This window comes from Notolepis coatsorum, assembly GCF_963971535.1.
Source record: "Notolepis coatsorum genome assembly, chromosome: 9".
NCBI classification, from domain to species: domain Eukaryota; kingdom Metazoa; phylum Chordata; class Actinopteri; order Aulopiformes; family Paralepididae; genus Notolepis; species Notolepis coatsorum.
In genome coordinates, this window is record NC_140173.1 from 136287975 (window position 1) to 136314437 (window position 26463).

The 26463-nt window shown below is 41.9% G+C and overlaps 1 protein-coding gene across 1 annotated transcript in view; it reads right to left on the reverse strand.

Annotated features, from left to right (window-relative positions):
• wapla (WAPL cohesin release factor a) overlaps positions 1 to 26463 on the reverse strand; it is a 68835-nt gene that overhangs the window by 29720 nt on the left and 12652 nt on the right. Inside the window, exons 4-10 of the mRNA XM_084321342.1 lie at positions 14805 to 15112; positions 14188 to 14303; positions 13564 to 13653; positions 11986 to 12147; positions 11122 to 11258; positions 8481 to 8592; positions 122 to 352 (exon numbers count right to left, since the gene is read on the reverse strand). Of these exons, the coding sequence (XP_084177468.1) occupies positions 122 to 352; positions 8481 to 8592; positions 11122 to 11258; positions 11986 to 12147; positions 13564 to 13653; positions 14188 to 14303; positions 14805 to 15112 (1156 nt within the window). The remainder of the gene's footprint in view (positions 1 to 121; positions 353 to 8480; positions 8593 to 11121; positions 11259 to 11985; positions 12148 to 13563; positions 13654 to 14187; positions 14304 to 14804; positions 15113 to 26463) is intronic.

Here is a 26463-nt window from a genome sequence, read left to right on the forward strand (position 1 = left end):
TGGTTAGCGCTGTCGCCTGTGGTATTGCGGGTTTGATTCCCGGCTGACCCCTGGATTCACTACAATATTATAAACTTTCTCAGACAGCTATAGAATAGAAACTGAATGAACGATGACCCACCGTAATGTTCTCCAGCTCCAGGTGCTTATTATGAACCGTCTCGCAGAGCTTCCTGATCTTCTCCTTCACCTTGGCCACCTCCTTGGGCGTCAGCTGGTCCTGGTGGGCTGAGTTTTCCTGCACCAGTTCAAGCAGGCGAATCATCAGCTCCAGGCAGGCCCGGTCCAGGTCCATGTTGAGACGGTCCCGGCTTAAAATGTACATCAGAGCAGCTGTGCAGAGAGCAAGGTTCTGGGAGAGAAAGAAAATACTCTTACAAAGCAGTCAGATTTGGGATTATCAAGGCAGGACCTTTGTAACTTTTCCCATGGCCTTGGACAAGACATGATGATTTGGCCACTACTCGTGACATGCAAGTAGCTGCCCAATAATATTGATTATAGAGTACAAAAGGCGGGCAGCCATGACTTTGCAAGTTTCCAGTCGATTGTAAGAGGCCTCTGAATCAATCGCTGAATGACTTGAAAAACTCAGACAAAGATATCCATACTTTTTTCAATCATCCAATCACACTCATGCTTGCTCATTTAAACTCAACTAATCCCTGCTTGTGCGGCTCTTTGGCCGACCTTCATGGTTAGCAGCACTGCATCATTAGCCCTGGCTGGGACTAGTAGGCTACAGTTATCAGTAGGGATCCACCGAATATTCGGCCACCGAAGATTATCGGCCGAAAATGGTTAAAAAAGGCCCTTTCCGAATGCCAAAGAACAGGGTTACGTTCGTAACCTAACGTGTTGTTGTGATGACGTAATCAAAACGCGGCTACAGTCATAACATGCGCAAAGTGAGCTCTTCAGTCGTGCATTCTACAGCCTGTGATAACTCCTCTTGGGAGTCGCACTGTTTCTATGTAAACTCCACGAGCAACGCGTCCAATAAATGCATCTTTAACATGCTTTATATCCTCGCCATTACGTACTTTTCGGACTATAAGCCGCGGCTTTTCCCCCCATTTTTCGACCCTGCGGCTTATATAACGGTGCGGCTTATATGTGACTCGACGTGACCAAACCCGAAAATGTAAAAATCTAAATATTGCTTTTTTGACTGCATTGAAATGTTATTAATCTGTTCCCTTATTTGCTAAACTTAATACAACTTGTAAATGAGTTAATTCTTGTTATTTGTCCGACAGTATTGTGTCCCAATGCTAATTACATATGGTAATTAAACATTAAAACACCTGCGGCTTATAGTCCAGTGCGGCTTATATATGTACACATCATTCAATTTAGCTGCTGCGGCTTATAGTCAGGTGCGGCTTATAGTGCGAAAAGTACGGTATATGCCCATCGCGGTTAAAAACCTTTTTAACTAACGTTAGCGTTAAACTAGCTTACAGCGCTTCCATTCCTCTTTCACTAGTCTCTCTTAACACTGAGTGCCAACGACGCTATATGTCGTTAGTTCATGCCGACCGTTGAATGCCAGCGACGACATAGCGTTTTTTTGTCGTTTTTTATTATTATTAGCGATTATAATTCATATTTCATCAATCTAGTCTCACGTTAGTGCTCCAAACTCTCTGAGCTCCATTGGGAAAATACCACCCCCTATCGTCTCTCCCTGTTGTACTGCACCCCATTGAATTAGACTGAATGAAAGACATGGGGGTGGGGGGGGGGGGGGGGGGGGGAATCCAGTTTCCTCATTTTACTTCTCCGGCAAGCCATCCGAAGAGATCCAAGTCTTCGCCGACCCTCAGAACAGCGTGGAATCGGTATTTCCAGTACCCAGCGCTGAATCAATAAACGTGATCGATATTTGGAATGGCGATCAGGAATTGGAATAATCTTTTTGGAGAACATCTGATCTGAGGTAAGGAATCTAATTGACCAGTCTTAGGATAATCAGAGCTGTTTTCACAGAGATATCAGCGTGTGCCATATGTGTGTGTGTGTGTGTGTGTGTGTGTGCTGATCAGTAAAGCGGGGCTCGCAACTCATTAGTAGTTCCAAGGTGTTTAATTGACAAAAAGGCAGATGCAACGTTTCGACCCTTCTGGTCTTCTTCAAGCATGAAGACAACACAACATGTTGTCTTCATGCTTGAAGAAGACCAGAAGGGTCGAAACGTTGCATCTGCCTTTTTATCAATTAAACACCTTGGAACTACTAATGAGTTGCGAGCCCCGCTTTGTTTTATGTATTACTGTTTTTACAGTTTGGCTCAGCACCAACAAACAAGAGGATGTGCGTTATTTATTTTTTCTGAAACGTGTGCTGATCAGGAAATGAGAATGGATTTTTCAGCTCGCTTCTCTAGCATGCATAAGTACACATACTATCGATAATCTAGCGTTTATTTGAAAACGATTCATAAATAGGCCGAAAAATGACAACGTTTTTTGTGTATTCCAGAATATTCCAGTAAAGGCTGTTTATCACAGAATCTTTATATTTTCCTGAAACTTTCAAGAAAACGAGGGTTTTTCAAAATGGTATAAACGGAAATTAACCGATTAAAAAACAATCAGTTTCGACAATGTTGACTGCAAACAAGTCATTGATAAGCGACGGCCAGAATAGACACATAGCGATAATTTAAGACATAGTTTATGCGTTCACAACGCTATCATTGAAGTGGGAGCTGGCATTCAACCATGTTTTGAGACGGGGACCTGTGGCATCCAAAGTGTTAAGCCACGTCATCCCCCACTAAGAGTCACAGGAGATGTAGTAAATACAACAGTCCTTCCATGTAGGCTAGAACGCCATGAATTATGACTCATAGCTATAGGCTATTCTCCCTTGTGTGTGTGTGTGTCTTTATGCAGTTTTAAAGCACCTTGGCTTTGTTCTGAATGCACTTTGTTGTAGTTATCCTTGAGAAAAGAAAATGCACTTGACTTTAATGCACATTTTGTTGTATGCAAAGAGAAAATGTTTAAATTGTACAATCTTTCAGCAGTCAGTCTGGAATTAATGTATGCATTCAAAAGTGCTGAATAAATGTTGTATGGACCCATAATAGTGATTATTAATATTATTTAAGTAAGGTTTTGCCATAATCATGTATTTTACCATAATCAGGTAGCTGAACAAAAAAAAGAAAATACATTATATATATATTTATATTAATCATTTTCGGCCCTTCGGTTTTCTGCCAACGGTTTCCTATTTTGGGTATTCGGTTTCGGCCAAGAATTTCCCATTCGGTGCATCCCTAGTTATCAGCCAGGTTGAAACCTGCTTACAACTGAATTGAAAGACAAACAAGGATGGGTAGGCTTAGCTATAGGACGAGAGACCAAGAGACAGAAGACCTACTAAAGAATGTCAAATGGATTATCAATGGCTCGTCAGGGTGGCAGATACATATTTTGTAGGCCTACACGTTTTTTTTTCTGTCTCATGGAGGAGTGACATGGAACAACACACTTCAGAACAAAGTGATGCTAGAGCTCTTTCTGCTATTCCAGGCATCACCTGATTCTGACATGACACTCCTTGGCTGTCAAATGTTTTTATCCAATGTTTGGAATATAATCCACATGTTGACCATGGAAATTCTGCTTTTAGCTTCTGTGCTCCAGACATGTGGAACAAACTCCAACTCAATATTTTGGTATTCTTTGGTCAGTTTAAATCCTTAATTACCAATCATACCACCATAATCTGCAGTTGTTTTAATTGATTGTATACTCTCGTGTTTTGCATTTTTTTTTTACATTTATAATATTTTCTTTTAGATATTTATTATGAATGTATGCTCAGCCTCATTGAAAATGAGGGCTTGCCTTCAATTAATTATCAAGTTTAAATAAAGATTGAATGTAAATACACCCAATAAAAAGATAAGAACGATCGAAATTCAATTGAAATTGAGAAATAGACCAATGTATTAGGCAATTAATTACGCCTAATGAAGAATTTATTTTTAGTATAAGTATATTGATATATGTTTTCACAATATTTTAGTTCATCATGTAGCCCATTCCACAGGGTGGCTCCGTAAGAGGAGATACACATTATTTTCAGGTTGGTTTTCATCACAGGTTTTTTGAAGTTCAATGGTCCTCTTTATCCAGAAATTTGCTTCTTATATTTACCGGTAATTGATTATTTCTTGCTTTGTACATAACTTGCAGAGTTTTAAAGTTTACCATATCAATGAACTTCAAAATGTGTGATTGTAGAAACAGTGTGTGTGTGGTCCCGATATCCTGCATTGTTTATTACTCTTATTGCTATTTTTTGTAGGATAGTCAATGTATTTATGGTTGTTTTGTATGTGTTACCCCATACCTCTGTGCAGTAATGCAGGTAAGGCAAGATCATTGCACAGTACAGAGTGTGCAATGAGTTGGGATTGAGTACATGTCTCATCTTACTAATAATTGAGATGCTCTTTGCCATCTTAGCCCTCACATATTCTATATGGGGTTTCCAGCAGACAAAGCTCTAAATGGACAAGGATTGCTGCTACATTGCTGACTCTCTAATAAACTACACACCTGCCAGAACACTGCGATCATTAGTCGACTACTGTCTCGTTAAGGTCTTACTTGACAGAGACCTTTTTATGGCGTAGGGGGCCTGAAGCCGTCTGTCTGTCTGTCTGTCTGTCTGTCTGTCTGTCTGTCTGTCTGTCTGTGTGTGTGTGTGTGTGTCGTCTTTTTCCCGGCCATGTGCGTTCTCAAAAAAATAAATAAAAATCTCTGCCTTTGATTGGTTCTAACACATGCATTACGCAAAGACCAGCCCTGATCTGCCTCTGATCGTTATTCACTGAATGACGGGATAAACAAAAAAAGCCATCGCCACTGTGAAACCTGAAACCAAAATATATACCTTTCGGAAGGAATGGCTGGTTCAATTTCCCTGGCTCTGCTACGATAAAGCGACAAACAGTATGGTTTGCATGTATTGCAAGGAGTGTGGTCCTAATATGGCTGGCAGTACTGCGTTTGCCGTCAGATCATCAACATTCAGAATAGAAACATTAAAAAAGCATAGTGTCTCCAAAAAACACATACTGTGTCGTGACAGGTGTGTTGCCAGCACATCAACAGTGCCTCTCCACGAAGCATTTCAGCGCCAGACGGCGGCAAATATAAAAAGCGAGGAGGAAGAAATTAAAATCAAATTCAACACTGCTTATAATATCGCAAAAGAGCTGGTGTTTACTAAATTCAAATCGCAGATCACCCTAATGAAAAAAAACTGCTTAAACGTCAACCCGACGTACAGCAACGACACTGCATGTGCCCAGTTCATAGGAGTGATTGCAGACACATTAAAAAAGAAGACGTCCCTTCAGATCGCGGAGAACATCTACATGAGCTTCATGATCGACGGAGATACAGACGTCTCTGCAAAGGAGTGCGAGCTCGTCTACAGCCGCATATTGCGCAACGGGAGACCTATCAATTTCCTAATTGGCCACATCGAGGTGGAGCACGCACATGCAAAAGGTACAGCAATGTTATTATATAATAACTCCAGTTTAAGCAGAAATAAGACAAGCAACCCATTTAAATAGTTATTAGGCTATTCAAATAGATTCAATAAGCATATAAGGGCCCTAACTATGGAATCTGTTTTATTACTTTGTTTTTTCAATATAATTTTCAGTTTTAATGTTGAGTAATAATAATAATAATGAGTAATAGACATACAACCTGGATTTAGGCTACTGGAGCTGAGCTGAATGTGTTAAAATAGACATAAAAAAGTGAAATTGGACTTTGCTAACTATAATACAATGTTATTTTTTCATAGGAGTCTATGCTACCAAGTCAAGCACAGCACGTTTTTCCCCCCTTCTTCTAAACAATTGAGGTTATTACAATCTTATTTAAATTGTTAAGCTCCAGTGGAATTTTGTGAGACAATTAGTTTGAAAGCCATTTGTCTGAACTTTAAGACCTGCTGTGTGTCATATGACAATTTCTTGTTTGCGATTTAAATAAAGAAAAAACATTTATCTGTACCTTTTATTCCTGTTTACAATCATTTACATAACATATTAAGAAATTACTAATGTGTATGGGAACTGACAAAAACGGTAACGCTTAAATGTATTATTGCAGCGGCAAGAGGTGTGGTGAACATTTTTGGGTGAACCGAAATTATGTGCTGGTGCACCTAAATGAAAAAGTTAGGCGCACTGGTGCAACCAATGTAAAAAGTTAGTCTGGAGCCCTGTGCTATACAAATAAAGTTATTATTACAAACTAAATAGCCAATCTAAGTGATCAAACATAATGAAAAATAATAACCAACAGCGTACCAACTGTTTTGCCTGTTTTATTGCAACACTATCCATCACCGACATCTAAGAAGGGAGATCCCCCCCCTTGAACGGCCCTTCTAATGTTTCTCTCCTCCACATTGCCTGTGGTGCATTTTTTTCTTATTGCTAGGTTTTAGTGAGTTTTTCCTTACCTCTGTGTGGGGTATGTCTGGGAGTGTTGCATTCATTTATTTTATTTATTTAAAATTTGTTGGACTTCATGGTGTTTTTGTTTTGTTCTTGATTCATTGTGATGTTTCTTCTTGACTTGTTTAACCCTTTCACTGCAGCACTACCAAACGGTTAACCCTTTCACTGCGTCAATACACATAAGGTTAACCCTTGCACTGCCACACTACAGAAGGTTAACCCTTTACCTAGTGTGATAGTAAAGGGTTAACCTTCTGTAGTGTGGCAGTGAAAGCGTCTGGATCTCTGCAGGTGAGCGCTCCCCTTCCTGCACTGATTCACACTCCCATGCAGAGTCGGATGACGTTCCACTGTCAAACAAACAGTTTTGCACGCTGTGACATACAGGCATAGAGACAGCTCTGAGAAGGTGTGACCGATTCACTCTCAAAAACTCAGCTACAAGGACTTTTGCACAGCCTGCCCTTGTGATCTACCAGTAAAGTGGCTAAATGTGTGATACAGTGCCAATTCAGACCCATAAATCCTATAGCCAACGTTACGTTATCTCTATCTTAGCTTAATGGACCGAAGCACAGACAGATGCACACAAGTGCAGCAATGTTTTGTTACCAACATTGTCAGAGGCCCATATAAATCATTAACGGTTGTTCCCGGTTGGTAACATTGCTAGCTTTCAGAATCCTGTTAACATAAACCAACTTAATTGATTATCAGGCCCATTAGCAAATGCAACCATTAGTCATCAAATCAATCGCTTAAAGTAGCAGATTGAGATTGTCAAGAGGCTCATCCTGTAGCTTATCAGCTGCCTCAGCTCTGACAGGTGTGCAGGCCATTAATGTTGATCTACCACTGGCAAACTTTGAACTGCCATACTGACGTCAGTGATGAAGTTTGCGAATCACCCAAATTAAATATACAAAAGCTCCCGGGACGCAGTTAATTTCTAACCCATTTTGGCTCCAAAAATATAAGAGAAAATACTTGTTGCAAGACTTTCAATATATTGTGTACAATGCATGACATATTACATGTCAAATAAACATCTTGAACACTTCCTTTAACTTGAATTTTAATACCAAGTGCAAGTGGCAATAATTAGCTTTGTAGAACATTGTCACACTTTTCAATGGGGCTAATAGGAAACTGTAGTGCTACCATCAGTAGCTATTTTAAAAGTTCCATATGTTTGTTAATAATATAATATCCATGTGATGCTTTTCTCCCCAGATAGAATTCAGCATTTACATTTTTACTATCAACATAAAGTTATTGACTTATTTTGTTTGCATTATTCTGATTAGGGTATGATTATAAGACGTAATAGTGGTGTGATGAGTTTCACACCATCTTCTTGGCTGGCTATGATAGATCACTCCAACCTAAGACAAGGGCAAGGGCAATGTAGATGATCTCATGCCCAAAAAGGCTGACAATGGCTGGGAATAGAGGCTCCCTCTGGCTCCACCCTGAGCTGTGCTGGTCATCCTGCAGCTAGAGGATGGTGACGTGGCTCAGAGCACTGCCTTGAGCATGGGTTCAGTTACAACACATTTCAACATGCAGCCTCACAACATGGAACATGCCATTCCAAAACATCCAACTAATACATTTCAACTCCCAAGAAAGAAAGACATTTAATAAAAAAAAACAGGCAAGCCTGCAGTACCATCTGTCTGTAAGGATAATTTAAATAATAGCACACACAGTATCCGATTTGACAGATGATCTTCATGAGTCCAGAAAGTACAGATGGAGAGAATAAAGAAGATAGAGAGAATAGAGAGGGCATCCTATGTTCACGCCATTTTGCCCAAGGGGCCGTGGGTTTTGCAGGATAAACGATATCTTGACATTAGGGTTAAGCATGAGGTATCCAATAAGGTTAGAATTAAAGTAAGGATTAGGTTTATAAAGAAATTGGCATGAAAATAAGGAGTCCCAGAGAGATAAGAGTCTTACTCACTGGGTGCTGTGGTGCGTCACTGAGCATCTTGAAGACCTGCGCCACCTTCCCTCTGGCCCGGAGGTGCATCCTGAAGCTAGGCATGGCACAACGTGTGGCCAGGCTGATTATACTGGGGGGGGGGGGGGGACAGGCAGAGATGAGAGCATTGCAAATAAAATGTAAATCTCTTATCAGTCTATTATCAGTCTCGCCCCCAAAAAACATGTCAGAATCTGAAACTATTTATTTACCAAGCACAGGGAAAGCAGAGGAAGAGGTCTAGGTGGCATTAGTGGACCAATAAAACAAATCACAGCTTCACAGTATATACGAACACTAGGCCAAGGAAATGAAATAAATCTAGATATCTTTTAATTAGGGATGTTCGATATTGGCTTTTTTACCGATATACCGATATTGTCCAACTCTTAATTTCCGATACCGATACATGCAGGGTTTCCCCCCCAAAAACAGAATAATTTCAGGTAATTAACATTACATATCTCTTGTCGTGGAATTAACACAACATTATGCATACTTTTGACAATAAATAAAATAAGAATTAGTTCTTACTTGCTTGCCTGGGTAAGTAAAGGTTATATATATATATATATATATATATATAAAATGTAAACAGATACTGATATTTTCCGATATTACATTTTAATGCCAATATCGGCCGATAATATCGGACATCCCTACTTTTAATATATGCCTTTTTTCTGTGGATTTGGGAAGTTATTTCTAGCGTGCCTCTCGTCTTGCAGATGTCTCCTAGTTTTTCTTGCGCCGACTCTCGGCTGAACTACCATGGAAACACAAATGACATCTTTTGACTAGTGCTGGTCCCCTAAAACCAGCGCCTTCAAGCCTAAATAAATCGCCATCAAATCAAAATTTTGCCGGGAAGTTGGGAACCTTGTGAATCAAAATCGAACATTCAGTGCCGATACCCAGTCCTAAATGACACACAAGGACAGTATGATATCACAGGACAGTGGAAGACGGCAATTGTTATAAGACCCTATAATACAGGTGGTATTCAGAGAACAGAGGTTCACTTGTTGCAATGTAAGCTAGCGCACCTCAGCTCATCAATTCCTTGTACAAAGACAAACTGGGAAATACAGTAAAGGTATGCATGTTAACAGGAAATAAACCTGCTCTATGCTTGAAGAAACATGAGTAGATTCTCACCTTAATCACTGACACAGAAATAACAAAGGAAGTTCAAGAGTGAAGCTGCCTCTGGCAACACACAGATCCATGCACAGCTTTTGTGTTGTTAATATCTTGCAATCGAGTTCAGGGATGATGTAGGGAGATGCAGCTCAAGGCGTCGCTTAGTCTGAGCGCTCTCCACACTATATTAGTGTTGCGCCAGAGCAGGAGAAATTCGCCACCACACATGAGTGCCACAAAATGTCCCTGCCAGACCGCCAATCAGTGAGTTAGTGATCCCAATTTGCCGTGCATAGCCCAAGGCAGCAGTCTGGCGTGCCGTGGGAAAATAAATACCGGTACATCACTGCTTCCCCAGATAAATTTCTGAGCAAAGATCTCCCATGGGAGGAAATACAAACATCGGATGGCCCGAATGCGGGCCGTCACACACACGCTCATGCACGTCGTGGCACTTATGCTCGTCTGCCGGCTCCGGGCTGTGTTTCTCCCGATCATTCAATACATTGTTGGAAAGGTAAACTTCCCGCTTTATGATCGACACCCCTCTCAACCTATTGCGTGCTTTCAGTCTCGAGTTACAAGACAAAACATCCGAAGAGCGTCATTTGACAAGCCATTCGGACAAGTGACCACGTCCGGTTGTGAACGGTCCTGAACAGACCAGTCACCTCTGATGGCAAAAATTATGAACCACCTTTGTAGCCAATGAAATTCTGGAGCCAGGGATATCCCATGCGGGGGCTGATCGCAATGAAAAAGAAGTAGAAGAAGCCGGGGAAGTCCTTTGTTTTGACTAGAGCCTCGAAATTAATGGCAGCGGATGGCCATTTAGGATAATCATGCCAAATTAACGCTGATTTCAGGCTATGGAAGTTATGTTTTCCAGCTCCTAACTCTCACCTGGAACTTAAAAACAGGCATCTGGCAACCAGTAAAAATAAATGGGAGTGCACAACTTTTACTTCAGTGTGTTCAAACCTCTGTTACTCTATTTCATTAGCACTCAAAGTGATTGTTCTTTATTGTGTAAGAAACTTCAGAATGTTACCTTTCATCAAAAGAGACCAGAGTCATGCATGTGCTATAAGTATAAAGTATAATAAATCTCAAATTACTTTGGGTATGAAATAAAAAACTAGCCCCATTTTGCCTTAAGTGGTTAGCTTTTCTGCTTTATCCTACACTATACAGCTAAGTAACCATAGTATAGAACAAACGGAAATAGAAGACACATTTATTTTTTTAAAGACAGAAATGGTAGGTGTTTGTGTGAGAGATTCTAGAGAGTGTGAGAGAGCGGTACAGAGAGAGAGAGAGAGCGAGCGAGCGAGAGACACCTAACCGAGGCAATGTGCCAGAACCAGACTCACAAAGTTGAATATACAGGGCATATGCCTCTTGGATCTGCAGCAGCGTTCCAGGGCAGAACATCCCGACTCTGAGGAGGCAGAGCTGACTGGCTACTTGTTCTTACCTAAGGCATCTTGTGTTGAGTGGTTGGCTGCTCTTCAGGCCCGTCTCCAAGTACTCAAAGTCGTCTGTGAACTCCTGGTTCTCTCCAAACTCCACCACATCATTGAAATGCTTGACGTGCTGCACCACTGTGTACAGCTGGGGAAGAAGAAGGGAGGTTAGACACACTCATTGCACTGGCATGTGTGTGCATGTGTCCAGACTTATCTCACACACACAAGCTGCCTGAGAATGCTGAATGTAAAGCGGCTCTGCCTAATCGGTTCCATTAGCAGCATTAGCTGACAGAGCTAATACCCCTCATCGATAATGCCACAGCCAATGGAATTAGAGCCAGATCAGCCGTGACTGCGTGTGTGTGTGTGTGTGTGTATGTCCCTGTGTGTGTGCATGTTACTCCAGACTCCTGCTTCATTTAGGCCCAGCATGCCACAGAGAAGTACCCGAGGAGAAAACAACACCAGTCTTTGTGGCCTAACTTCAGCCCCATTATCTTAGATCAGCTCCCCGCCTGATCTAGAGCCAACAGATCCATCTGCCAATGATACCAGAAGCTGTAGGAGGTTCTACATTAAAAAGGTCTCCCTTTGTACCACTGGGATTCAAATGAACTACGGCAAGCCTGACACTCTACTCAGACTATTACCAACCCAATAAAGTGTGACTAAAATGAATACTTGGCTGGGCAGTGGGTAGGGGAACAGCAGAGATGAATAGATAACAGCATGCAAACAGAAGTACGGTAGTCACAATTGGAGAAATAAGCATTGGGAGGCCAGGCCAGACATCGCTTGTATGTTTGTTCTGTGTTGGGCTGCTGACTTTCAGCAAAGAGCCCGATGACACTACATCTCCCTGGGCTCACCTCCTTGTGTTCCTTCCTGCATTTGAGTGCTGTGACAATGTCCTGATTTGGTCCTGTGGGGATGGTCTCAGACTTTGTGACTTTGGGTGGCGGCGGGGGTGCTTTGAACAGCCCGTCGTCTTTGTGGGAGTTGCTGTCCTTACTGCTGCTCGACAAATTGGCCTGAGGACGATTGTGCAAGGTTGAGAGGAAAACATAGATCCATTTCCAGACATTTCCAAAAAAAAGTTAGAAAGAAAAAATTAGTTTTCTTGGAAAGTGCTTCTAAATTAAATGAATTATAATCGATTCACCTTAGACCATCTCACCCTTTTTGCCCCTGTGAATTGGGCTTCAAAATTGTGCCACAGCTCAATGGTCTCCTGAATAAAAACCTCTCATATGTTTTGTTAACACTTTGGTTGCCTAAGGTTAAATTCATGATATACCATAGATTGCCAGCGCTATTTGTCTATGGAGAAAGTCCCCTTCTTTGCAGGGCTATAACTTTTTAAATTCTATTGCTACATTGCCATTATTAGGGCCCATTCAAAGTCCTATATGTATTGTTCATTGTGTAGCAACGTTAAACTTTTTCATTCACATATTCATAGTAAAGTATGGTCTAATGTATAAGTATGTTTTCATCTCTTTCTGCAGCTTTCTCCAGAACGTGATCTATAGCGCCAAATGCATTATATTGATGATGCAATACAGTTTTATGGCAATCAGCGCGATATAAAAAATTCCAACTAGACGTACTTCTAGAAGTTACTACACGTCATCTGATGTTGACCGGATGGGCTAGGGGGCGTTTATAATTCCGTGGGCAGCGTTATACCAATCATCTAATGTGGGTCAAATGTTGATAATAGCAGTTAGTATCGAAGACGGTAACGTTACACGCTAAAACTCACCCCAGTCTCCGCGCGCCGTTGGGCGATCATCGTAGAGTAGAAATCTTATCATTATGGGATGTAAATTTACCCAGTCCATCTCCAGCTTGTATAATGGTATATACGTCCAAATCATGTTGTTTATCGAGTTATTGGCAATCGATCACTGTGTAGCGTGACGAGCCAGAGTCCCGGGACCTAGCGAGTGCCCGGAAGTAATACGGACGTCTAGCACAACCTCTATGGCACATCCTGTTAAGCGATTGCGCCGATCGGCCACCAGATGGCGCTCCTGAACCGCCAGAGAGCTCAGTGGGTCCTGCTGGTGGATCTCAGGCCAGCGGAGGGGACATATGAATCCGATCGCAGATTTTTGAAATATTGATAAAAGGACGCTGTACAGCGTCCTCCGGCAACTTGAGCATGGCCGGCAATGACGTCTAAAGACGTTTCATGGCAGCCAAAGTGTTAATGTGGATATCAGATGACACTATGTGAATGACAACTTCTAAAAGCAGTTTCCCCAGCAACAGTTTAGCCAAACCTTGGGACTACTCAATACATGGTCTACAAGTCTACATTGCAGAGAATAACCCTTGTCTGGGTAAATTACTCCCAATGGACAGAGGGGCGGGGGGGGGGGGGGGGGAACTACCAAATAATGAATACACAGTATTGATCAATGATAAGAGGGTTGTGTTACCGGGGCAGTTTGAGATCGGGGCAGGGTCGGCGGAGGCATCTCCTCAGGCTCATTCCAGTGGCGAGCGTTGTACGAAGCTTTAGCAGGGGACTGGAACACAATGAGTCAGTTAGACATACAGGGCTGCTTTAGCAGGGGACTGGAACACAATGACAGTCAGTTAGACATACAGGGCTGCTTTAGCAGAGAACTTGTCTTGAATACAGAGTCTGGACTGAGAGTCAGTGTTTCCCCTACCATTGCCACCCCGCCAACGGGACCCCCCTCCCCTCCTGAAAAAATTATAATAAAAAAAATATATAATTTATTTTAATTTTATTAAAGTTTGCTTTAATCACAGTAACGTTGGCGAGCTAGCAAAATTATACATAAATCGGTTTTCATATAAATCAATCTTCACTAAGACTTTAAACCGGTGGCGGGGCACGGTCTACGGAGACGCAGAAAAAAGCTTAACTTATCCCATGCAAATGTGCATCTAGAAATCAGAGAGCTCTGGGGTTACTTTTATATTACCATGGGTCCCCACGTAATACTAGTCCCTTTCGAATACAGCTTTAGTCGACCGTAAGTTGATTTGCATCACATCCCTGGTAACTTAAGAAGCACTACATTTAAATAGACCTTTTTGGGTCCACTGAAGATCTTTTTGGATCTGGTGGCCGTGTCCTTGGACCGGTCGCCTTGCTTCCCCGAGTGTCCCTTCTGTCCCCCTGGGTTGGAGTCTTCAGAGAAGTCTTCTGTTGGGATGTAAATAAAAACTAAATAAAAAGGATGTTGGATGGCAGTGCATTAACATCACTGTGAATGGATTAGGACTACTATTGATTGACCCATGTCAAACCATGCCCTCTTTTCTTGATCCTCCAATCACAACTGCCGCTTCCCTCAGACAAACATTGAAAGAAAAGAGGGCAGGGTTTGAGATAGGTCAATAGCATTTTTTTTATAACAAAACACTAAATAAATAAATGCTAACAGTATATACATAAGTTACAATCACAAACGCATAGTACATAATGGGCATCCTGCAAAAATATTTAATCTATAATTATGCCATTTTATAAACTTTCTTTATCACAAGGTCCTTGGACAAAGTAAAAAAAAAAACGTGTTGTAAATGTCAACGAGTGCATGGCATCCCAATTAGAACATCCACACTGAAGAAGTGAAACTGCATCACAGTATGACAGAAAACTGGACACAATGTTAGTCATTATGTTGCAGCATAGCCAGCCCACCTGCGTTGCCGTCGGCCTGGCCGTCCGGAGAGTCACTGCTGGGCTGGGGGCTGTTATCCGCGCTGGAGCCAAAAGAAGCCAACAGTGCCGCCGCCTTTTTGGCCTTCTTCCTCTCTTTGGCCTGGGAGCTCTCCTCGTCGCTATCACTCTCGCTCAGGTCATCGAAGCCAAAGTACTTGATCTTGTAGCTGCTGCCGCCCACCACGCCGCCCTCTGCCCCTTCCTTCGCCCCCTGGTCCTCCTTGTCCTCAAAGCCAAAGAACTCCAGCTTGGTCTCCTTCTTGGTCTTGGTCTGGGTGGGTCGGAACCTGGAGGAGACACACAGATGGAGTGTTTTTTTCTCCTTTTCAAGGCCGAGCGGAGAATGGCAGCTCGACACAGCCACAATCCCATGGTTAAAGGAACAAGCCAACATTTTGGGAGATTAGCTTACCGTCTTCTCCAGAGAGAGACAACGTATCTAACGTGCAGCCAGATAACTGTTTTCTCTCTGCGTTCAGTAGAAAGCTATCTATCTTCTTGTCTCTTTCTGGAGAAGACGATACGCTAATTTCCCAAAATGTTGGCGTGTTCCTTTAAGTGGCTCCAGGGTTAGCGGTGGTGACCACTAGACATCAGGGAAGAGTCTTACAGAGTCACTTCTTCAGACTAATAAGATTCTAATTTGCCAGCCAAATGTAGAATTTAGCAGCCCTATCATATAATACAAGTGTGGTCATAAAGAAATGCATAAAGACGTGGTCTGGGGAAGTAATCATAAGTACTTATCAGTCACAAGAGTCTTCAATAACGCTGAATGATGATCCATTATGTGAATACGGTTGTTCTCTGATGTAACAAAAAATATTTTCAACCCCTTCAGATAATCTCACGTAATACCCATCGTTAACATACTTCATACTTGTTGCCTCACTGAAATATCAGTTTGTTTTCTGTTTCTTTTCTCTGGTCTAGAACATTTTCTGCATGTTCTTCAAAAACTCTGCCTTTGATTGTTTCTAAATATTGGTCTTTTTCCCCCTCCATTTTTCCTCCGATTTTCTCCCATCCCAATGTTAGTCGTATGCCAATTCCCAGTCCCTTCCTGGTCGCTGCGCACTTACCCCCCACAGTCAGATCATCTGGGAGAGTGGAGGCTACCACGTGCTTCCTCCGACACACGTCCAGCCAATCACCGCTTCTTTTCACCTGGCAGCGCGGATTCTCATTGAGAGGGCGTAGCGTGTGGGAGGACCACACTATCCCCCTCAAGTCCAATCCGCGCTTAGCAGGCGCCCCGACCGAACTGTAGGAGTCGCTGTTTACAACGACCCGGACCCACCCCGCCAGCTTCTCCCACCCTCTAATACAGCCAATTGTATTAGTGCAGACGGCCAGCCAAGCTGGTGACAACCCCGGAGCTGTGAGCTGGATTCGAACAGGCGAATCCAGCTCACAGCTCCGGGGCTGGTGACGAACGCAATCTCCGCTCGGCCACCTAACCGCCATGCCTTTGATTGTTTCTAACACGTGCATTATGCAAAGACCAGCCCTGATCTGCCTCTGATTGGCTCTGATCTAGGGATTCCCAGATCGATCGGCCAGCGATCGGTATCGGCCGATATTCAGTATAAATATGAGATCGGTGAATTCCGATAATGCTTTATTTTCACCGATCGTGAAAACCGATCGATGACACGGAAAACATGATCCAATTCTCTGCGGAGTTCTCACTTGCTCTTCTCTCACAGCCACACAGCTGCTGCTGGAGCACGTCTTGCCCCTCCTGCTCCTCCTCCCCCTCCCAGACCAGTCATGTCAACAAACCCTTATTTACCACGGCAAGAGTCGAGTGGATGAGCACCTCAGAGCTCCTCATTCAACATAACAAGCATTAAACAAAATGGCACAGTCATCTATTCACTTTTGTTTAATACATGAGGCGTTGTCTAATGTTATCTAGCTACTGATAGCTCCTGATATCAACGTCTGATATCATCAGTTTGGCATTCGATTTTGCATGTGCTGGCTAGCGTTGGCTAACTAGCTATCGCTTGTGAGCTAACGTTAGCTACCTAGCTAACGTTACTGTTTAAACAAAACTACACAGTCAACTATTCACTTTAGTTTAATACATGATGCATTGTCTAACTGGCTAGCTACTGAAATTAACGGGGGCTTTGGGCAAAATGCCCTCGAAAATTTACCAAATGCCCTCGAAAATCAGTTAAGGGGGGCAATAAAAGCCCCCCGACAGTTTACTAATTATATATATGCTCTACAGTGCGAGCATTTCCCTCGTATTTGCCCCTAATAATATGTGTGTGCGCGAACCGGAAAAATCATTTACTTGCAGTGTGCGAGTGAAGATTACAAACAGCTCCGCTGTTAATAGTTGAGAAACTGGACTGAAATTCAGTTTTTGGGTGGAATGCCAGGTTTGTTGCAATGATGGAGGGAGGCGGGGCCCGCTGCGTGTTAGGGTGCTTTGAGAGGGGCGAACACAGACAGGGGGAGAGCTCTGCTTTCATCAAGCATAAGCATTACACTGCTATCTTAACGTTAGCAAGCTAAGCATCTGCATAGCGCGACCTGTGTAACGTTAAGTAACTTGTGTTCGGCGGGGAAAGACCGTTCCATTTGTAACACAACTTCAAAGAATAACATCCAAATCCGATCGCGATGCGCATTTCCTTCATTCCACAGCGCTGAGCGTGCAACATATTTCATTGATACTCTGGCCAGAGCCTATACTCAAACGTTCCAGTGCTGTATCAATTTGAAACAAGCCTCTTGATTGTTGGAATTAGGGATGTTAAAAATAAAATAGCTAATAATATTATTCAATATTAGACATTCATTGATCCAGAGGCAACCAGCTATTCGTCTGCTATTTGTAGATATATCAAGACAACAACACAACTTGCCCTCAGGGACAATCATTTCATCTATTTAGATAGAGTATGTATGTATTATTTACAGATAATTGAAGGTACCTCAAAACATGAAACCAAGCCATGTCACACATCGTGTGTGTGTGTGTTACTTGAACAATTGTCACTGTGCACCTACATTTCTTTGTGTGCTCCTAAATTTGTATTTAGATTTTATTTATTAACATTTTATTTAGGAGCACATGTGCTCCTTGGGAAAAAGGTTAGCGTAGAGCCCTATATATGGAGACATTAACATTACGTTATCAAACATAGGGACGAAGACTGTAAAAAAAGTGTCAACAATGTTTTATAATATTTATGTTAATTTTCATTATAAAAATTGTGCCCCCGAAATACAAAAGAAAGCCCCCGAAAATCAATTAAGGGGGGCAAAAAAAGCCATTGAAAAAAAATGTTAATTTCTAACCCTGGCTCCTGATATCAACAAATGCGCATTTCAGTTTAAGAATGATAAAGATGCGCCAGCATGAGACCTCCGTTAGCTAGGTAGCTAACGTTAGCTCACGTTAGCTCACTGTTTTAACGAAATGACCCAGTAAACTAAATAATTCACTTTATTTTAATACATGGTGCATTGTCTAACGTCATCTAGCCGGCTAGCAGTAGCTACAGATAGCTCCTGCTATCAATGTCTTATAACATAATTGACATTATTCGTTTTTGCAGCTGAACATTGGGTAATTAGCTATCATGCTTCATAACAACACTGAAGATGTCAATGCTGAATGTGATTTGACCAAAGCAAATATACACACTGAGTATACACACAGACAGTGGAGCTGTTTGCAGATAGCGAGCATTTTGACTTGTTGCGTGGTGGCGATGTCTCGCAGATAATACAACTACAAGTATAATTATATAATATATTTTATATATAATTGTTTTGTATATATAGCGTAATTTTCGCACTATAAGCCGCACCTGAATATAAGCTGCAGCAGCTAAATTGAATGATGTGTACATATATAAGCCGCACTGGACTATAAGCCGCAGGTGTTTTTCTTTCTTTCTTCCCCTCTTTTTCCCGATTTTCTACCCTCCCACCCTTCCTGGTTTGTTGCGTACTTTCCCCTACTGTTGGTCCGGGAGACCGGAGACTGTCACATTAGGGCTGGGCGATATGGAAAAAAATCATATCGCGATAACGATATGATAATTTTATTTCTCGATAGATAATTATCGAATTGTTATAAGTATAAAAAAAAAAAAAAAAAAAAATTTAACAACAGATGTATGTTTATTTTGCAGCAATTCTTTGTCATTGCCGCCATCTTTAGTGTTACATCCCCTCACACTCCAGTTCTCAGGCTGCAGCTGGTTTAAAAGCTAAAGTAAACCGGCTTCTCTGCTGGCTGTGGCTCCAGAGGAGTTGAACAGTTCTGGCTCTGCTAGTTTATTTTCGATCTTTTGGCGCTTTTTTGGTGGACAAACCACCGCACATGTGCACTGTGACTCGTGACTGGAGTCTAGTTCTGCTAGCACACATAGCCTACTGTGTACAGACGGTTTCAAAATGTATTTTAAATTAGAAAGCAAACTAAATAAATGGACAAGAGAAAAAGAAATCTGAATTTGGTCAGTATTGTCATTTGGACAAGCAAAGCCATTACTTTAAGTTGCAGGCAAGAAAGACAAGTCTGTCCACTGTCTCTGGTTTTAAAACTGCCCTGTTGCAGGTAAAAAAAAGAAAAAAGAAAAAAAAGAAAAAGAAAAACGATTTTTCGATTTTCTTTAAATTTCGATATTCGATATCGATTATTAAAATATATCGCGATATTTATAGTTATCGTTATATCGCCCAGCCCTATGTCACATGCTTTCCTCCGACGCATGTGCAGCCTACCGGCAGGCCAACCTGGCCGCCTATTCCTTAATGTCAAGCAAGCAGTGCAAGAATGCGGAAGCATTCGTCACCGCAGGTACCGTAGTGGCGTGCGGTAATGCGCCTTTCATTTTCCTTCGCCCAGCGCCCAGGTGCGTGCACCGGCGGCGGCGTGCTCGCTCAGGTGCGTGCACCGGCGGCGGCGTGCCGTAGTGGCGTGCGGTGACTAATGCTTCCGCATTTTTGCACTGCTTGCTTGTCATTATGCTACACGCAACCTGGCCGCGCAGATTCTCACCGGGGAGAGTGTTCCAACCCTTGCTGAGCAGGCGCCCCGACCGAACTGTGGGGGTCGCTGTCCACAACGCCCAGGACCCACCCTTCAGCTTTCCCACCCTCTGATACAGCCAATTGTATCAGTGTGAGAGGCCAGCCAAGCTGATAGCAACGCCGGGAGCTGGATTTGAACAGGCGAATCCAGTGTCTCCCGGTGTTGGTGACGAACGTAATCTCCGTGCGCCACCTGCCCCCCCATAGCCGCAGGTGTTTTAATGTTTAATTACCATTATGCAATTAGCATTGGGACACAATACTGTCGGACAAATAACAAGAATTAACTCATTTACAAGTTGTATTAAGTTTAGCAAATAAGGGAACAGAGATCAATAACATTTCAATGTAGTCAAAAAACTAATATTTCGTGGGGGGGGCAGGTGGCACACGGAGATTACGTTCGTCACCAACACCGGGAGACACTAGGATTCGCCTGTTCGAATCCAGCTCCCGGCGTTGCTATCAGCTTGGCTGGCCTCTCACACCGATACAATTGGCTGTATCAGGGGGTGGGAAAGCTGAAGGGTGGGTCCTGGGCGTTGTGGACAGCGACCCCCACAGTTCGGTCGGGGCGCCTGCTCAGCGAGGGTTGGAACTGAGGAGAGATAGTGTGGCCTCCCACACGCTACACTCTCCCCGGTGAGAACCTGCGCGGCCAGGTTGGCCTGCCCCAGGCTGCACATGCGTCGGAGGAAAGCATGCGACAGTCTCCGGTCTCCCGGACCAACAGTAGGGGAAAGTACGCAACAACCAGGAAGGGTGGGATGGGAGAAAAATCGGGAAAAAGGAGGGGAAGAAAGATTTATATAAAAAAAAAAAATAATATTTCGATTTTTACATTTTCGGGTTTGGTCACATCGAGTCACATATAAGCCGCACCGTTATATAAGCCGCAGGGTCGAAAAATGGGGGGGGGAAAGGCGTGGCTTATAGTCCGAAAATTACGGTACTTTTTTTTATTATATAAAACCAAAAACAATCTGTATCGGCCGATATGGCTCATAGACGATCGGTGATCGGTGGCAAAAAACGTGATCGGGGCATCCCTACTCTGATCGTTATTCACTGAAAGACGGGATAAACAAAAAAAGCCATCGCCACTGTGAAACCTGAAACCAAAATATATACCTTTCGGAAGGAATGGCTGGTTCAATTTCCCTGGCTCCGCTACGATAAAGCGACAAACAGTATGGTTTGCATGTATTGCAAGGAGTGTGGTCCTAATATGGCTGACAGTACTGCCATATGACGTACAGCAATGACACTGCCTGTGCCCAGTTCATAGGAGTGATTGCAGACACATTAAAAAAAGAAGACAGCCCTTCAGATCGCGGAGAACATCTACATGAGCTTCATGATCGACGGAGATACAGACGTCTCTGCAAAGGAGTGCAAGCTCGTCTACAGCCGCATATTGCGCAACGGGAGACCTATCAATATCCTAATTGGCCACATCGAGGTGGAGCACGCACATGCAAAAGGTACAGCAATGTTATTATATAATAACTCCAGTTTAAGCAGAAATAAGACAAGCAACACATTTAAATAGTTATTAGGCTATTCAAATAGATTCAATAAGCATATAGGGCCCTAACTATGGAATCTGTTATTATTATGTTTTATTTTTTCAATACAATTTTCAGTTTTAATGTTGAGTAATAATAATAATGAGTAATAGACATACAACCTGGATTTAGGCTACTGGAGCTGAGCTGAATATGTTAAAATAGACATAAAAAAAAGTGAAATTGGACTTTGCTAACTGTAATACAATGTTATTTTTTCATAGGAGTCTATGCTGCCAAGTCAAGCACAGCACTTTTTCCCCCTTCTTCTAAACAATTGAGGTTATTACAATCTTATTTAAATTGTTAAGCTCCAGTGGAATTTTGTGAGACAATTAGTTTGAAAGCCATTTGTCTGAACTTTAAGACCTGCTGTGTGTCATATGACAATTTCTTGTTTGTGATTTAAAGAAAGAAAAAACATTTATCTGTACCTTTTATTCCTGTTTACAATAATTTACATAACATATTAAGAAATTACTAATGTGTATGGGAACTGACAAAAACACTGGTGCAACTGATGCTGTTCTATCATTACAACTAAGGTGCGATTTTAATGATTCTGTGTAAACAAGGTGGGAGAATATAAAAAGTGCAACAGCTCAAGGTGAAAACAGTGTGGAACAGTTTAACTGAGTAAATGAAAACACATTTGAGAGTGTAATAAATGCAATAACTGTGAATGGGAATAAACAAAGACAACACTTGTTTACTTTCACCAGTGCTGCGGTCATAACCTAAACATCAGATGGTACAATCAGGTTTAAGTAACATTCTCATAAGCAGGATCCTCATAGTAGATGTTGCGATCATGATCAGCAAAGGTCGGGAACTCCTCATCTAAAAGGCTGTTAACACTTTCAGTGCCAGCAGGGGGCGCACGATTTAGTGCTTGAATGCCCACCATCCACTTCAATGTTAGCGTTAATAACGCCTAATCTATGTTTTAAATTATGGCTATGTGTCTAATCTGCCCGTCGCTTATCAATGACTCGTTTTCCAGTCAACATTGTCGAGGCGGATTGTTTTTTTATCGGTTCATTTTAGTTTTATAGCATTTTGAAAAGCCCTCGTTTTCAAGGAAAATAAAAAGATTCCATGATAAAAGACGTTTACTGGAATATTCTAGAATACACAAAAACGTTGACATTTTTCGGCCTATTTATGAATCGTTTTCAAATAAACGCTAGATTATCGATAGTTAGGGCTGGGCGATATAACAATAACGATAAATATCGCGATATATTTTAATAATCGATATCGAATATCGAAATTTAAAAAAATCTATATATATATTTTTTTTGTGACCTGCAACAGGGCAGTTTTAAAACCAGAGACAGTGGGCAGACTTGTCTTTCTTGCAACTTAAAGTAATGGCTTTGCTTGTCCAAATGACAATACTGACCAAATTGAGATTTATTTTTCTCTTGTCCATTTATTTTGTTTGCTTTCTAATTTAAAATACAGTTTGAAACCGTCTGTACACAGTAGGCTATGTGTGCTAGCAGAACTAGACTCCAGTCACGAGTCACGGTGCACATGTGCGGTGGTTTGTCCACCAAAAAAGCGCCAAAAGATCGAAAATAAACTAGCAGAGCCAGAACTGTTCAACTCCCCTGGAGCCACAGCCAGCAGAGAAGCCGTTTTACTTACGCTTTTAAACCAGCTGCAGCCTGAGAACTGGAGTGTGAGGGGATGTAACACTAAAGATGGCGGCAATGACAAAGAATTGCTGCAAAATAAACATACATCTGTTGTTTATAAATATATATATAAAAAAAATTGATTTTTTTCCATATCGCCCGGCCCTAATCTGAGTTCCTCAGATCAGATGTTCTCCAAAAAGATCATTCCAATTCCTGATCGCCATTCCAAAAATCGATCACTACTGTCTAGGGGTGGACGGTATGGTCTAAAATTTATATCACGGTATAATTTGAAGCATAGACGGTAACGGTATATATCACGGTATCATCGTTTTTGATAAAAAATTTTTTTTTTATTTTATATAATTTTTTTTTTATTTTTTTTATAAAATATATATATTATATAATTAGACTTGTACTGGTATTATCTGCGAGACATCGCCACCACGCAACAAGCTCCACTGTCTGTGTACTACGGCCAGGATTCTCCGGAGCTGCACCTGGACCTATACTCTAGTAGCCTCGAGCAGAGCTACGGCCAGGATTCTCCGGCGCTGCACCTGGACCCTATTGTATTGGTATTATAACGTTAGCAAGCCCTCAGCTCGAATACGCATCGAATCAGTGTTATAAGACATTGATATCATGAGCTATCTGTAGCTACTGCATATATAACGTTAATACAACGCCTCAGTGAATTATTTAGTTCAATGGGACATTTCGTTTTGAACGGTGAACTAATTTGCGTTAACGTGAGCTAACAGGTAGCATACACGTCTCTAGTACTAGACTTTGTGGAGCGTTTGTTGATGTCAGGAGCTATCGGTAGCTGGCCGACTAGATACCGTTCGGTTAGACAATGCCCCATCATGTATTAAACTAAAAGTGAATAGTTGACTGGGTCATTTAGTAGCGGTAGCTAAGCTAACATTAGCTCAGGGAGACGCCGACAGCTCCCGTGTCCCGTCCCACTAGACTACTAGACCCGTGTTTACATGCGTGCGGTAGGGGCTGGCACGCCCACTGCGCGAAGCCTCCTAAATAACTTTTTCCAGTTCGCACATATCTATTATCTATGACTAATTCTATCTATTTTTAGGGGCAAATGCGAGTGAAATAGTCGCGCTGTGGTTACATGACGTCATTGCTATTTTAGAGCTGCACTACCGGTTACACGGTATACTCAAAATCCATACCGTAGAGCAAATTCATACCGTTTATACCGTATACCGTTTATACCGTCCACCCCTACTACTGTCTATCGATTGGCTACTGTGAATATATATTCCAGGCTGATTCCCGTCCCGCGATGACTTCCATGTTCATCAGTAGGGTTGGGCACCGAAAACCGGTTCTAATTAGGAACCGGTTCTGGAACCGGAAGTAACATACCTGCATTTCGATTCTTTAAAAAAAAAAAAAAAAAATGTACTTTGTTAATTAATACCCTAGTTACAGTACAGCAACCAAATTAAACTGTATCAAGTCAACTGAAAGTGAATAGTATGATTTTTTTTTTTTTTTTAAATTAAAAAAAAATTCTCCTGCGAAATAAGCTGTGACCTGCACCTCAAAGAATCGGAATCGAGAATCGTTCAGAACAGGAATCGATATGGAGAATCGGAACGGGAATCGTTCAAATTCAAACGATGCCCAACCCTATTCATCAGACGGCTTGCCAGCTCAGGGAGCCAGCTGGCCCCGCCTCTACATATCGACTGATCCCAGGTCAGTCTAAGCGACTGACGTGCAGTGACTCAGGGATAGACGATAGGGGGCGCTTTTTTCCCATTCTGAGCTGCTGATGGGGCTGGTGTACCAACGGGAGACTCGGTTGATGAAATATGATCGCTAATAAAAAAATAAAACTATAATTGTCGTCGTGGGCATTCAGGCATTGGGCTGATAAAACGTCATATGACGTGATGGGCACTGAAAGTGTTAACAAGGTCAAGGTCAATCATATTTGCCACATCAATATATGCAATATAGCAAGCAACTGCACGGTCAATTAATGCCAGCGTCATAGTGCGAGACGCAGGGGATGATGCAACAGCCACAGACAATCATCAGGGACACAATCTGTCTGATGGTATTGGGGTGTACCCCAAGGCACTTGGCTATTCCAACGGCGGAATAACCTCAATTTACAAACCACTCTAACGTTTCCGGAGACAGGGTTAGAAATTAACATTTTTTTTCAAGGGCTTTTTTTGCCCCCCTTAATTGATTTTCGGGGGCTTTTTTTTGTATTTCGGGGGCACTGAATTTTTATGATGAAAATTAACATAAGGATTATAAAACATTGTTGACACTTTTTTTTACAGTTTTTTCTTCGTCCCTATGTTTGATAATGTAATGTTAATGTCTCCATATATAGGGCTCTACGCTAACCTTTTTCCCAAGGAGCACATGTGCTCCTAAATAAAATGTTAATAAATAAAATCTAAATAAAAATTTAGGAGCACACAAAGAAATTTAGGAGCACAGTGAAAATTGTTCAAGTAACACAGAGTTTATTAACTATTTATCTAATGCATTATTATACTGTGCGTGTGCACACTATGAATTGAAAATGGGGGACCCTGATGTAAACAAGACGAAAGTCTTTCTCTGGTCTGCATCCCCTTAACTTGTGTGTATTGAGCTGTACTGTATTGTACCCATTCTGCAATCTGTTAATAAAGTTTTCAATCAATCAAACGCAAAGGATATCGGTTGTCAAGCTGCTTTTGTATGTTGTAGTGTTGTTATGATACCAACATTTTGACTTTGATACAGATAGGAAAGGTAATGGAATATATTATTAGATGACAGAACATTGAAAATTCTTTATACAATTATTTAATTCATTATGAAATAGAAATTCCGTTTTTGGGTGGAACGTTTGTTGCAAGGAGGGAGGAGGCGGGGACCGCTGCGTGTTACACACAACACGGAGAAATGGTCTAGCTGCTTCGGTGCGTCGTTAACGTTAACGTCGGAAGAAATTCCCCACTAAGCCCTAAATTCAGAGCAGAGCAGTATCCTAATGACTTTTATGCTTCAGTCGATAAGGTGTTTTGCGAATTCTGTCAACATACCGTGGGGACTGGACCCGCAAAAACACGTGCGAATATCACTTCAAAAGCCATGTCAGCCGGATTCCTCTCTTTCTCCTCGTCTCTCTTTTGCTCAAAATAAAAATGAATGGGCTTCAAGGCTGGCTGATTTTTTTGCGTTGTCTGATTCTGAATGTATAACTTGCCTAAGCCGGTACCGTGACTTTGTTTTCGGGCGCTACTGTGATTGGACGTTTATGCGCCTTGTGTAATGTGGGACTATTATAACAGCGGAGCTGTTTTGTAATCGTCACTC